General features: G+C 40.0%; 4 protein-coding genes across 4 annotated transcripts; 3 read left to right on the top strand and 1 right to left on the bottom strand.

Moving 5' to 3' along the window:
* The first annotated feature begins 187 nt into the window (after window positions 1-187).
* Window positions 188-1,095, top strand: LOC132792309 (augmin complex subunit wac). Its single transcript, XM_060801612.1, has 4 exons — window positions 188-343; window positions 412-456; window positions 517-784; window positions 842-1,095. Exons 1-4 carry the CDS (start codon window positions 340-342, stop codon window positions 1,035-1,037), a joined length of 513 nt encoding a protein of 170 aa, XP_060657595.1. The 5' UTR covers window positions 188-339; the 3' UTR covers window positions 1,038-1,095.
* Window positions 1,046-7,420, bottom strand: LOC132792305 (staphylococcal nuclease domain-containing protein 1). The gene is made up of 4 exons (XM_060801606.1): window positions 7,089-7,420; window positions 4,511-5,351; window positions 2,673-4,102; window positions 1,046-2,241 (listed from the first exon to the last, which is right to left on the bottom strand). The coding sequence occupies exons 1-4, from the start codon at window positions 7,191-7,193 to the stop codon at window positions 1,831-1,833; spliced, it is 2,787 nt and encodes a 928-aa protein (XP_060657589.1). The 5' UTR covers window positions 7,194-7,420; the 3' UTR covers window positions 1,046-1,830.
* A 207-nt stretch (window positions 7,421-7,627) lies between these two features.
* LOC132792307 (DNA replication complex GINS protein PSF1-like) lies at window positions 7,628-8,395 on the top strand. The gene has a single exon (XM_060801610.1). It carries the CDS (start codon window positions 7,736-7,738, stop codon window positions 8,336-8,338), a length of 603 nt encoding a protein of 200 aa, XP_060657593.1. The 5' UTR covers window positions 7,628-7,735; the 3' UTR covers window positions 8,339-8,395.
* Window positions 8,396-8,689: 294 nt separating this feature from the next.
* On the top strand, window positions 8,690-9,459 carry LOC132792308 (large ribosomal subunit protein bL17m). The gene is made up of 2 exons (XM_060801611.1): window positions 8,690-8,985; window positions 9,046-9,459. The coding sequence occupies exons 1-2, from the start codon at window positions 8,788-8,790 to the stop codon at window positions 9,436-9,438; spliced, it is 591 nt and encodes a 196-aa protein (XP_060657594.1). The 5' UTR covers window positions 8,690-8,787; the 3' UTR covers window positions 9,439-9,459.
* The last annotated feature ends 4,050 nt before the right edge of the window (window positions 9,460-13,509 follow it).

The following is a 13,509-nucleotide window of genomic DNA, read 5'->3' as shown; positions in this document are numbered from 1 at the left end:
TTTTTTGTTTCTATTTGCGCGAAGTGGTGAAGAAACGAAGCTTTGGTATATTATAAATACCACAAATGGTGTCACCGATGACTTTAGAGATATATTACTCTAGTAAATATCGATATATTTAAAAAAGTTGTCAGCCCCGCTCAAATTTGCGGCATTGTTTTCAATTGAGAGATGTTGATTGATATATTTTTTTATTATCATCAAAACAATTTATTGAAAAATACATAAAACGAAGGCACTGCTTAGTTTCTACAGTAGTCAAGTACTGCTCGCTTATAAGAATTTAATATAAAAATCTACTACGAAATCTAGTTGAAATCGACATCTTGCTTTTTCAAAATGGGTGCGCATTGCAGTTATCTTGTTTGTTTTCAATTAAAATTAACAATATTTTCTCTTGTTTGTTTGCAGACAACGTGAAGCTGCAAGAAGAGGTGAATGCACTGAAGAATCTTGGTAAGTGGCATGCATAGATATATGCAAATATTTACGTATTAAAGACAATAAGTTTTGCAGGCGAGCACTTGGAAAGTCAACTAAAAATGATTGGATTTGAACTCTGCGATCTGCCCGATGATGTTTCGTTATTATTGGACAATTGTGTGGATATCCAGATGGAGACAAATCTACACGAATTAAACATTAACTATTTACGCGAATATTATTATACAAAAAAGCGTGAGACCATTGAGAACAAACAGATCACAGCACAACAGACGGCAGAGTTGAAGAAACTAAAGGATTCCATTGAAGAAACCGACAAGGATATCAAAGTATTGGAGAAGTGAGTAAATTTACACTACTAAATTATAGATCCCATCTATAATAATATTTCTCACAGATTCAAGGATAAAGTGGGCAAACGCCTGATGACGGAACCATCATTGCAGCGCAATCTTATCACGATCGAGGGCAAAGCCAAATCCCTGCAAGACAGGCAAAAGAATTTTGTGATGCAGGAGGATTTCAATATCGATGCCTTGATTGACAAGGTGGAGCAGTTGGAGACGTGGCGCAAGAAAGCGGACACAAAATAAGAGTAGCATTTGTTGTATAAAAAATGATTTTAATATATTTGTTTTATTTAATCGGTAATCAGTAAATTCAAAAACCTTTTTTTATCATAACATAAAGTTGGCGAATCTTTTGTAAAAGAAAAAAAAAATACAATATTGAGTTTGTTTTTTTAAGCTTACGAAATAGTGCAATTATCTCTCGGCATGCAAACAAAATTGTAACTTTACGTCGACGACTTTGACTCTACTTTGATTCTATTTGTTTATTGGAAGTGTTAACCGTTTACAAAATGGTCAATTGCTGCTAGTTTCTCTTTTTTTTTGTTGTTTTCGTTTTGTATATTTGTTTAAAGAATTATGAATGAATGTTTTAAAAAACTGTTGAATCGAATATGCGACGATTGGCCAGTTGCTTAAAGCATACAAAAATGTTCCAGGCTCCAGCTTTACATCATCATCATCATGCAACTTTTTGTGTATAATTATTAATCTGTAGCTCAAATTGTATCCAATATGATTATATGCATCATCATATATATATTTTCATATTATTTATATATATATATTGTATATATTTTTATTGATGTATAGATGTGTGTGTTTGTTGTTCTATATAGAATTAGTAATTTCATATTCTTTAAGTTGTTGCTCTTGCTGTTATTTCATCATCATTCATCTTGCTGTTGTTAAACTTGATGTTGTTGTTGTAGTATATAAAGGGCGGGTATGTGGCAGACAAACATTTCAGCCAGCAGCGCGCGCTCCACACGCCACCTGCCTACTGCACGCTTTGTGGAATTCCTGGCTGGAATTCCTAGCGGAATTCGGGCGCATCGTCCTGCGTAATGTCACCGTACTTCCAGATGGCCAAATGCGCCGCCAATGCAGCCTCCTGTGCAGCCCTATACTGCTCCACCAGCTCCTTGAGGCGACGCTCGCGTCTCTTCTCCACAATGACGAGACCATCGGCAACCAGTTGCTTGCCAAAGTCCGTCTTCGATGTGGGATCGTGGAGGGTGGCCAAATTTGGACCGCTGGCAACCTTCAGTTCCACATTGAGCTGCACCTTGTGGTTGAGCACATCGTCGGAGAATGCACGCAGTGCCTCCTCCTTGTCCTCGTTGTCAGCGGGCAGCACGATTAAGGCAAGTGCATACTCGGTGGCATGCGGCTTCTCGCTGCTGAATGCAGGTGGCAAAGCGGCCAAACGGCTGACGGGCAGAGTCTGTAAAAGCAAGACGAGAATTAGCATTCAATTCATACAACCAAAGGTGTAAATTTGATTGTGTGGTTGTGTCGCTCAATGTGCCACAAGCGCTGTGCCTTGTGTTTGGATGCCCCCAACAACGTGCGTTCCGATTCCCGTGTGGCAGACACTGAATCACTGTCACGGTGCCTCAACGAAGGCACCAAAGAATATGGCGCCAACGCATAAGACGTTGTGGGCGCAATCCAATGTCACCTGAGAATCAGTTCCCACATGTATTGCTGTAGAGTTTGGAATACGATCACATCAAGGCAACAGCTGGCGTGGCAACAATTGAGCAGTGTTGATCTGGCAAACTTATGACTCATGCGTTTCACTTTGAGACGGAAACGGATCTAAGGAGCTTGCTGAGATTGGAAGAAGACATCTGCAATTAGATTGAAACTCACCTCCTTGTTGCCGTAATCAATGTAGAGCACGCTGGCATTCTGACCCTGGACACGCTCCACCTTGGCGCGATACCATTGATTGTCAGCAGTAAACTGAGCAGCAACCAAGTCACCACGCTTGGGCGTGTAAGAGCCAGCGATTGGAGGATTGGCCTGGAAGTCAGCGTGCAGTTTGCTCATCAAAGTGTCCAGCTTGGGACCGTTGTCAACGGATTGGGCAAAGAAGGTCAGCGTTTCGGTGATCTCGGTCACAATGACATTCTCATAGTTGACCTTGCGCTCCGCGGGCACCTTCTCGTCCTTCTCCTCCTCGATGACGACCTTCTCCTCAGGCACTTGTTCCACATAGTTGGCCCAGATGTTCTTCTTGGCCGCCTTGGCACGATCCTCGGCGCTCTTCAGCTGGCGATAGTACTCGGACTTCTCGGCACTGAAATGCACTTCGGCGAGACCCTCCTCGACAAGGGCGACAGACAGATTGACATTCTGATCGGTCCACAGCCAACCAATGATAGAGGAGCCAGCCTTATCGGTGGTATCGATGTGCACGGACACATCACGCTGCAGCACACGCTCGCGGGTGAATGTCAGCGCCTCATCACCGAAGGGTTCACCTTCCTGGGCGGGCACACCGTTCAGGGCGGGACGAGAGGAGCGTGGACACGAGATGCCGGCCAACAGGAAGGTGACCAGACAGCTATCCTTGGGCACATACAGACGCAGACGTGAGCCGCTGGCAACGAACTCAACAATGGCCTCGGTCCGGAGAGCACGTTGCCACGATGGCAGATACTGCACCTTGATGCGGGAATGATCGACGGTGAGATCGTTGACACGCAACGTCACATTGTCCTTCTTGGCGTGCATGCCCTTCAGTCCCTTGATCGCCTGTTGCTCGGCGGCAATCAGTTGATCGTAGGCCGACGAACGCTGATCATCATCCTGACGATAACGCACACATGTCGCCAGACCCTTGGCAACCATGGCTTCGGCCACATTCTGGCCCCCGATGAGCACAGTGTAGCAGTGCTTTTCGGGGAAATTGTCACGCAGGGGCGAGATGTAGTCGAGGTTGCACTGAACCTTCTTGTTGATCAGTTTCTTGCGCAGAAATTCGCGGGCATCAAACATATGGGGAATCTCATAGAGAGGACGGTAGTTCTTGCCACGTGGCGGCGCCTTGACAATCTCCTCACCCTCGGTGCCAACGCGTTGATCGCGTGGTGGACGAATCGAGGAGAAGAAGACCTTCTTCACCTGACCGTTGGCCAGACGCACGTTGATGGCATCGCCGTTGAAGACCTCAACAACGGTGCCGGTGAAGTCCTTCTCCTTGGAGTTAAAGGCGGGTGTCTTCACCTGGTAATCCTGCCATTGGCGCAGACGTTTCTCCTTGGCAATGCGTTCAGCTGCACGCAGCTTATCAGCGCCTGAAAAAATGGAGGAGAAGGAAGCGTTAGCAATGTTTTTTTTATGTACAGTATAAAATTCACAACATTTGATCATTCTGTAAGAAGTTACTCAAACTTCAGTCTTTATTTCTTTGTTCGGACATAAACCATAGCATGTATTTTAACCAGTGCTCAACAAAGGCACAAATCATTGTATTCAAATAATGTTTACTAGAAGACTTTTGTTTATGTGGACGGGGTGAAATGAACGCAATGACAATAAAAAGCAGTCACTGTATTCTTGGAGTCCGTCACTTTAATCTTGCAACCGGCAATTGAAGCAACGCAGCACAACACAAGGCAATGAGCTGAATTGGCGCTGCGTTGTTCAAGCCAGTTGCTGACAGAGATTTCCCTACTAGTTTACTAAATTAGTCCTCAACTTACCTGTCTTCATAACCGCCATGGACCAGTCAACGCACTTGGCCAAACCTTCGCGCAGCAGAGACTCGGCAATGTTGCCCTTGGGATACAGGATGGTGCCAATGAAGTTGGAATTATTCACAGACTCCAAGCGAATCTCAACATCGCGCTGCAGCAGACGGGTTTCCACATAGTAACGTGCCTCATCAGCAAATGGAACCTTCACGGTCAGATCGGGTTTGCCATCAGCATCGAGCTTGACGCCGGGACAGCGAATGCCCGAAATCATCAGCGTAACATAATGGAAGTCGGGCAGCAGGAAGGCACGCACCGTGGAGCCATCGCGCACATGCTCGATGATAGCCTTGACGGGTTTGCCACCATAGACATCCACAATATGGGCGGGATTCTCATGCGACCATTTAATGTTGCGCACCTTATCGGCAGCATTAGCGTTGTGCGCCCACTTGCCACGACCAGCAGCACGTGCCTGATCCTCCAGCTCGATGAGCGTTTGCTGCTCGGGTGTTGGACGTCCTTCCCTGCGCACAGTCACCAGACCCTCACGTACAATGGACTCGACCACGTTCTCACCGGATTCCTTGTCCTTGCCCAGCCAAACGAAACCGTATTCACGATTGGAGTTGGCAGGTTTGTCAAAGGTGAATGTCACCTCAGCGCCAATCAACTTCTTACGCAGAAATTCACGCGATTCCCATGCCCAAGGCTCATCCTTCGTCTCATCACCGCCGGCGCCAGGACGGCGGGCGAGTTTCGGTGCCAGGACATGCGAGAAGGTGATTTGTTTCTCCGGTGGCGGCGCACCTTTCGTGGCGCGTATGACAACCGTATCGCCGGAGAGAACCTGCAAAATACACAAACACGAACCACGCCGGGCAAGCAATGAGGTTAAAATGAAAGCCAAAAGAAATTTTGGTTCACTCCACGTGCCGTTGACACTCTTGTTGACAATAATTGTCAGTAGGTGGCGCTACTTAAAAACTATTGCACAGCGTTGCTCTAGATAAGTGAGACCGTGTGATAGTTTTCCAAAAATTATCGCAGTTTGAGTATTTTTCAAAATTTCATTGTTATCGATTTAACGTGCATTTATCTAAAATATCTAGCGAGCTCTGTCAGGGGCGTGTCCAAAGGATGCTGTATTTTTAAAATACTATCAACTAAAATGTTTATTATAAAGTGCATTGACTTTTTGGTGCTATCTACTTAAGTATGTATTTACAAACACATCCATATGTTATCTATAAAGGTAAACAAAGTTGAAATGGACACAAACAAGAAGTTGTTAGTGAACATAAAAACTGTACAAATGGAGTGAATCACAATAGTCATAAAAATGGATTAAATATTAATCTTTAAATGTGACCACCAGCACAGCAGTATTACAAAGGAAGAGTTTTATTGTGGGGGGCGGTAATTCTATATATATGTATAGCGTACTCGCTTCCACACATCGATTGGGGCGACAAACAGGTGTTGGTTGCTTGATGATTGCAACGGCATAGCGGCATTTTCAAAATCAACAGGTTTTCCACGTAAAATCTGTAACATGGAATGCTTGCTTGCTTGCTGCTGCTGACGCGGCATTTGGGACGGGCCAAAAAAGAAATAATCTCTAGCTGTGTGTGCGTTTGTTGCCAAGACGTCGTGCCAACGTCATCACATAGTGAGAAGTCATTTTGTTTCGTTTCAATTGCAATTGATAACTTTTGATAATGGTTATCAATGGCGTGCATTTGATACACGTACAATGTATGAACACACGCATACATATCAGCGGTTGTATGTGTATGTAGGGTCAAACTTCGACGTTTAAGGTGGTGGGGGGACTGCCAACCTTAGCAAATATACTTTGAAATGTGAAAAACGAAAGTAAAGTACTTTGTTCAGCATATTCAAATTGCATGCGCTCTACATATTTATGCACATACATAAATACGTATTCATGTACTTTATTTTTTGCGCCTGTGCATGCCTCTTTCTAGGTTAGAAACGAATAGTTTTTGCATTAAACGTAGTGTACGGCAAGCGAACTCGTGCCTATGTGTGCAAATCTATGTGCATGTAAATGTGTGCGTGTTTATCAGATAGAAACGCATGTTTCAAAACGCCGGCAAGCGCCACAGAGAGACCTGATGACGTTGACACAAATCGTTGAGCAACAGGAATTTTGAAATAAAATCAAGACGAACGCACGTCCGACACACATATCTATACATTTTATGTAAATGAATCGAGGGCTTCATACATATTTTTTTGGGGCACCTCTCTCAACTAAGAAAATCTGCCAGGTTGGCACCTTCGATAACTTTCATTTCTTTTACGCTATAATGCTGCTTCTGCTGCCGTCGCTGCTGCTGCGGCTGAGTGTATCAGCGTGTTTGACGTGTCACACTCACGCAACTCGCCTATATGCACGTCTCTTTCGCACTCGAGTGAAACTTGCCGCATTTGCCACGCTGATGATAATCACGCACACACTCACACAGATATTTTATATTTCAAATTTCTTAGTTAAATGTTCTTGGATTTAATGAAAGCACTGGCATAATAATTACACGGCGAAAAGTTGTAAACTTACTTGTTTAACGATGCCGGATAAAGTCTTAGCTGGCGCTGGTGCCGCAGCTGCGGGCGCATTGCCGTCTTTCGCTGCTCCAGCTGTCGTGTTAGCTGCTGTTGCCATTTTTTCGGGTGCGGTTTTTACCGGCGGACCGTTATACGTGGCGTTTTTTGTAGTAAGCGGGTTGAAATCCTCACGTTGGTTTTAAAGTGCGTCTAACACTTTTTTTTGTTGTTTAACTTAATTAAGTTAATTGAGTATGAACACACCACACACAATACAATCACCTCAGAATTTTCACTGCTCACTGCAAGCGCGTGTGCCCAGCTTGTTGATGTTCATAAAATACCACTCTTGGCGACCGAATCGTGATTCGATAAAAACAAGAAGCCGCAAAATACTAGATTTTCCAAAATAAACGATGAGTGTGCATATATATACATATAGTTAATAAACTTAAGAGTTAGAATTGTATTTGAGTTATATATAGATTGCTGCTATGTTCAATTATTTTCTTTAATATTATCTGTATATTTAAATCACTTGAAATTCCGTTAAAATCAACTTTAGGCTGATCGGAATTCGATAGCGATAACTTAATGATACAGCTGATCTTGTCACACAATTAACGCGGGAAAGAATGTTTATTGTGTGTCAAAACAAAGATGAGCCGTTCAAACAAAATGTTTGGCGATAAAGCCTTCGATTTACTGAAAGATCTCAAGCGTTCGGCTCAAACAATTCCTGCCTTCGATGATGACGGTGTGCGTCAGGTGCTGGAGGAGATAAAAGCTATTTTCGAGGAAAATGTGGCACAGGCATCAAGCTACAACAGCTCTGGTGATCGCAGCTTGTGGCCATTATTGAACTACAGGCATGCAGCTCTGCAACGAAACAAAAGATGTCTCCTCGCGTACCTCTACGAGCGCATGCAACGCATTAAAGCTCTGCGTTGGGAATTCGGACCCATTATACCAGGGGACATCAAGCAGGCGTTGTGTGAACCAGAAGTGCAATTCTTCAACAATTACTCCAAGTCATTAGCAGCATATATGCGTTCCGTGGGCGATGGTCAAGGCATTGATCTGACCGGGAACTTACGACCTCCGAAATCGCTCTACATCGAGGTACGTTGCGTTGAGGACTACGGAAAGTTTGAACTGGATGATGGCGAAGTGGTGCATTTAAAGAAGAATAGTCAACATTACTTGCCGCGAGCTCAGGTGGAAACGCTTGTTCGCCAAGGCATTTTGCAGCATATTGCTTAACCTGTATATTATATTTTATAAGCTTTTAAAATAAATCATAACACAAGTTTACATTTGTTGACATTATTCGATTCGTCCGCCAATAAAGGAAAGGCATGCCAGGGCTGCATTAATATGTGGGTATATTATCGGTACAAACATTATTGCAAAGTAAAATTTCATCATAATTTGAAATTCAGCAAATATCTGACATAAAAAGTTTACCTTAAAATGCGAAGTTCAACAGACTATTAACAACCATAATATAGGACTTTTCACCTATGTATATAAAATGTACTATTGAAGTGCAACCAAACATTTTTGGTAGTGGTATATTTCGGTATATTTTCTTTACAATTTCAAAATAAGCTTGCGGTCACACGGACTCTTTAAACAGCTGATCGGCCGGCTGGTCATTACGTGAACTTGGATTTTAGTTAAAAAAACAACATAAGTTTTGCTTTGAAAACATGAATCAAGCTGATGTCAGCAAGTTAATGTCACAACTGCGTATCGCAGTGAGACCCAATAAACGTAATTTAAAAAATCCAGATGGTCCCGAAGGTCGATTACTCAAGCTGCGCAAAACGGTAACAGCGCTGGTGAAGCACGAGCGCATTGAGCTGTTCTACAATCGAGCGGACGAGGCGCGTGGTTATGCGGAGCTGGTAAGCAATTTGGATGAGGTAAACTCTGATCAATTAGTAATGTTTACTGTTTGCTTTTAGCTCATTTCAAATGCCATACGTCATGGCGACAGGCATAAAGCTACAATGGAGTTGGCGGACTATTGGTTACTGGAGAAGCAGCTCGTTCACAAACTCTTCAAGGTGTTGGTGCCGCGTTATGAGAACTATAATGTCTCCTACACACGCATGTTCAAAGCGCCACGCGACTATCCCGGCATTTACTATAGGAAATCGGTGTTGGAGTTACGCGGTAATCCGTATCCCGTGCTGATGCAGGATAACAGCCAGAATCGCAATCTGTTGCACAATGTGCTGCTCGACGAGGCACGCAAGGAATTCCGTCGGGAGAAGCTTGCGAGTTTGGCCAACAAACTTGCCGCAGAGACTGAGGAGAAGCCACAACCGAGTGTTGAGAAGGCGACGGAAGTGTAATTGTTTATTATTAAATTTGCAAGTAATACATTTTTCTAAGTTAACTAATTGAATATCAAAAAAAGACATTTTATTGTAACGGGCAGCAAGCCAAAGAGAGATCTAATGGGGAAGAGAGCGAAAAGCTTAAGAAAGCTTTAAGTTGACTTATTATAGGGGTTTGTCCCTCTTTAAATATCGCGGAAAGCATTTCAGGAAATGCATGTAAATATGTAAGTGTGTGTGGATGTGTGTGTACATCAATGATAAAAGGGGCGTTACCAGTGTGTTTGTGTATGAGTTTGTGTGTTTGTGTGTGTGTGTGCTGCGACAACGCTGATAAAACACGTATAAACGTATTGTTAGCTTTTATAATTTATCACGACCTCAACTAAGCACCGCTCTCTGGTGAGAAACCTGTCAGAATTGTGTGAGCGTCATTATTCATGTCAACTCCTCTGGCGTCTGGTCCTCTCACTCCCACTTTTCCTTCCTGTCTCTCCCTCTCTCGCTCTATCCCTTTTTGTGTGTGGCCAAAATTAAAAGACAGCTAAGGAGAAATTTACGATGGCTTTTTTAAAATGAAGCTCGACTTGTGCGACATGTTAATTAACGCTGCTTAAAAGCAGATAAAACAAAAGTTTCAAACAATCACAATAAGCAACATGATAAATATATAATCAGCATCGAGCAGAAGCTGCTCTGCGAAAACGAAAATAATAAAAGGAAAGTCGACTTTGAAACTGAAATCGATATTGCAATTAACTAATTAATTTTGTCAGCTCTCGAAATTGGCTGCCAAATGGTTGCGACACCTGTAAACGACAATTCAATTGAAATCTCAACTGTTGCAGGCACCCAAAAAATAAAATCAGGTACACAACAAGTACTTTGAAAGCTGCTGTCGAGTGTGCTCGACTTTGAAATACCAGTTAATCGTTCAACTTAAACTTTTTTAAAGGAAAGAGAAAGAAAAATTTGTAATTGTAGGTTAATCTTGGTTTATATGAAAAGAATCTTCAAGCTGTTGAAGTTTTATAATTTCAACTATTTTATTCGCTGAGTTCAAACAATTTTTATGGATGTCCATGGTGCTTCAATATTTATTCTTTCAATTGTAATACACGTATTTGTAGACCTATATTTATTTTAAAGTTTAAATGAAACTCTTTACTACAGCTTTTGCACTAAATAGGGAAACAATCAAAAGACGCTTTATAGATAGTTAATAGGAAATAACTTACACAACGTATTAAAATCGATTTTTAAGTCCCTCACAGGTAAGTATTGTATATGCAATGCACTTAAGTTATATGATAAATGATAAATGTAACATATAAGATTATACAAAAATTGAATATGGAATGGATCGAAATAAGTAAATATATGCAATGCACAGATACTCGTATATTCAATGTGCAATGGTAATAAAACAATTTTCAGACTTATATTTTTTTGAAAGCATAAAAATTAAACCAATTCTTGCAAATTAGTTAAACATATGCAATGCACTTAAGTTAGATCTTAAAAATGTAACATAGAACATATAAATATGCAATAGATTGAAATAGCTAAGTCTATATATGTAATCCACTCAAGTCAAACGATTTCAAGCATATAAACTGTATTTAGTGATTTACCGAAAATTGTATGCAATTATCTTGGATGTGCAATTAAATGTGGAAGCAATTATCTTGAATGTGCAATTAAGAGTAGGTGGAAATATTTACATATCCGATGGTCGGCAAGATATATGTAACACCCTTTCAACCCTTCGGTTGACAGGTATGAGAAAAAAGGGCAATGAAAATTGACTTTTTACGGTTGCTCGCAACCGGGCAAAGCGAACTTGTGCTTTCTTTCATGGAATGTGCTGCATTTTTCGCTAATTGGCTGTGCTTTTCAATTATGTTTGGCCCAAATTCATTAGTTGGTCTATTTGTGCGTCTCTGCATGCTCAATTGCGCGACAAACAGTTCAATATTTAATTATGTGCCACAGTTACCAGTTTGCCAGTTGCCAGAGTTAACCAGTTGGCAACCCAGACTCCCTGTCGAGAGCCTGAGCACTTAATTAGGTTTGCTTAAATGAAGCCACAATATGTACATTTGCTGAAAAGGAATTCATTGCTGAAAATTACGTTCATTTTTTTTTTTGTGTTCATACAATTTATGCACATCAAGTATTACTCTAAAACAGCTCTGGAAATGAGCTCTTTGAGCTCAAGTTTTTTTTCACCCGCTGCTGCTTCGAGTGCAGCAGCAATTCTCTCAAAGAAATATTGTATACTTGTACTATATATATACAGACATATACATTTATATATCCCCAGTACTTGAAGCAACAGAACAGCCCTCGGCTGCAGTTGCTCTGACTCTGACTCTGATTCTGATTCTGATTGTGACTCCAGTTCTGTGGAAAGCAAATCAAACAAAATCATCAGCAGCAGATTAAACAGTAGAGAAATGCTCTTGAAATGCTTTTAAAATGCTGAGCACTTTTTAGAACCTTCAAGCAAGCTGTTAAATTAAAGACACTTTGCACAAGAGTAAATAATTTGTAATCATTTGCACAAAACTTCTCATTGCGCTCCCTTTTTCTTTCCCTTCCTCTTCTTTTTTTTGGGGGTTTTTTGTTGGTAAACGAGATATTAAAGCAAGTGTTCCAAGTAAACAGCAGAGTTTACTTAGCCCAGCTTAAGTATTCGCAAGTGCTTCCAAGGGGAGCATAAGTTTCGCTTAGATTGCAGCATTTATAATCTAAATTTGTATTTAAATTTCGTTTCATTAAGGCTCATTCGTGCTGTAATCTCTGCTAAATGAATTTATTTCCAAAATGTTGATGCTGTGGATATTTTGTAGATTAAAACAGGTTTGTGGGTTGAGAAACTTATCTGACACTTTTTTAAATGTCTCTAGAAATTTTACAATTATCGCAAATGTCATTTCGTAAATATGTTTAGTATTAATTAGTCTACAGTAATTATCCACAATGTACAATGTTTTGTGGGTTTTAAATATTGCTAGTATATGCATAAATTTCTGATAGTTTATTTCTTTGTGTGGTATAATTTTATACTAATACTAATCAATAATACAAAATGTATAAAAATATCATTTTTTTCCTAATACTTTATAATTTAGTGCTGAATTAATTAGTTTTAAGTATTCTGAAATATAATTATATTTAAATGTCGAATATCGGGCTGTTTTATAATTATTTTAAATGCCACTCCGTAAATATCTTGAATATTAATTAGTCAGCAGTAATTATCAACAATGTAATTGTGTTTTAAATATTTCTAGTATTTCCATAAATGATTGTTAGTTTTTGTCTTTGTATGGTATAATAGTATACTAAAACTATTAAAAAATACTAATTGTATAAAAATATAAATATTTTTATATCACACATTTTTCATATTACTTTATAATTTAGTGTTGTAGTAATTGATTTCAAATATTTTGAAACAAACTGATATTAAAAGATCAAAGCAATTTTGTAGGCTGACAAGCTTAAATGTCGCTAGTTAATTAACAATTATCTAAAATGTCATTTTTTGAATATATTTACTATTAATTAGAAAAATGTAATTATCAATGTAATTTATGAGTAATTTAATAAATTTTTGATAGAGAAAAATTGCTTTCAGGTGATTTTTAGCTTATAAACCTTTCTAATTTTGAAGTATGTGGTTAGTATTTTCCTAAATTTCTTTTCTTGGGAGTGGGGATATTAAATTTTTTTTTTAAAGCGTCTCCTAGTTTTAAGTATTTATTATTCTAGTTTATTCCGTTTTCATCTTACAGCTTATTTCAACCATCACCAACCGACAACTTTAAATCATTATACTGGCCAAACTAAGAAAGGTATTAAATTTATTTGAAAGCAGGATATTAGTTTAATGTTTTAACATAAAATATATCACTTCATTTATTTTCTCACTTTTTGTTTACCATATAAAATTAATGAGAAACAAAAAAATAAACAAATAATAACACACCTTATTTCAACCAGCTGAAAAAACCTAATTATAAATATGTTAAACTACTATATGTATTTGGTACTTCGTATTGTCTCTCTCTCTCTCTT

This window comes from Drosophila nasuta, chromosome 3 (genome assembly GCF_023558535.2).
Source record: "Drosophila nasuta strain 15112-1781.00 chromosome 3, ASM2355853v1, whole genome shotgun sequence".
Classification (NCBI taxonomy): Eukaryota; Metazoa; Arthropoda; class Insecta; order Diptera; family Drosophilidae; genus Drosophila; species Drosophila nasuta.
This window is presented reverse-complemented; position numbering and strand designations above follow the sequence as displayed.

What these genes read in the sequence shown, in the direction of transcription:
- LOC132792309 (XM_060801612.1), top strand. An exon ending in GAATGCACTGAAGAATCTTG is followed by an intron (nt 457 to 516) that starts GTAAGTGGCATG and finishes TAAGTTTTGCAG; the next exon opens with GCGAGCACTTGGAAAGTCAA. An exon ending in GATATCAAAGTATTGGAGAA is followed by an intron (nt 785 to 841) that starts GTGAGTAAATTT and finishes TATTTCTCACAG; the next exon opens with ATTCAAGGATAAAGTGGGCA.
- LOC132792308 (XM_060801611.1), top strand. Translation starts at nt 8,788, where the DNA reads ATGAATCAAGCTGATGTCAGCAAGTTAATGTCACAACTGCGTATCGCA. An exon ending in CGCGTGGTTATGCGGAGCTG is followed by an intron (nt 8,986 to 9,045) that starts GTAAGCAATTTG and finishes GTTTGCTTTTAG; the next exon opens with CTCATTTCAAATGCCATACG.
- LOC132792307 (XM_060801610.1), top strand. Translation starts at nt 7,736, where the DNA reads ATGAGCCGTTCAAACAAAATGTTTGGCGATAAAGCCTTCGATTTACTG.
- LOC132792305 (XM_060801606.1), bottom strand. Translation starts at nt 7,193, where the DNA reads ATGGCAACAGCAGCTAACACGACAGCTGGAGCAGCGAAAGACGGCAAT. An exon ending in TATCCGGCATCGTTAAACAA is followed by an intron (nt 5,352 to 7,088) that starts GTAAGTTTACAA and finishes TGTATTTTGCAG; the next exon opens with GTTCTCTCCGGCGATACGGT. An exon ending in TTGATTACGGCAACAAGGAG is followed by an intron (nt 2,242 to 2,672) that starts GTGAGTTTCAAT and finishes TTGCTTTTACAG; the next exon opens with ACTCTGCCCGTCAGCCGTTT.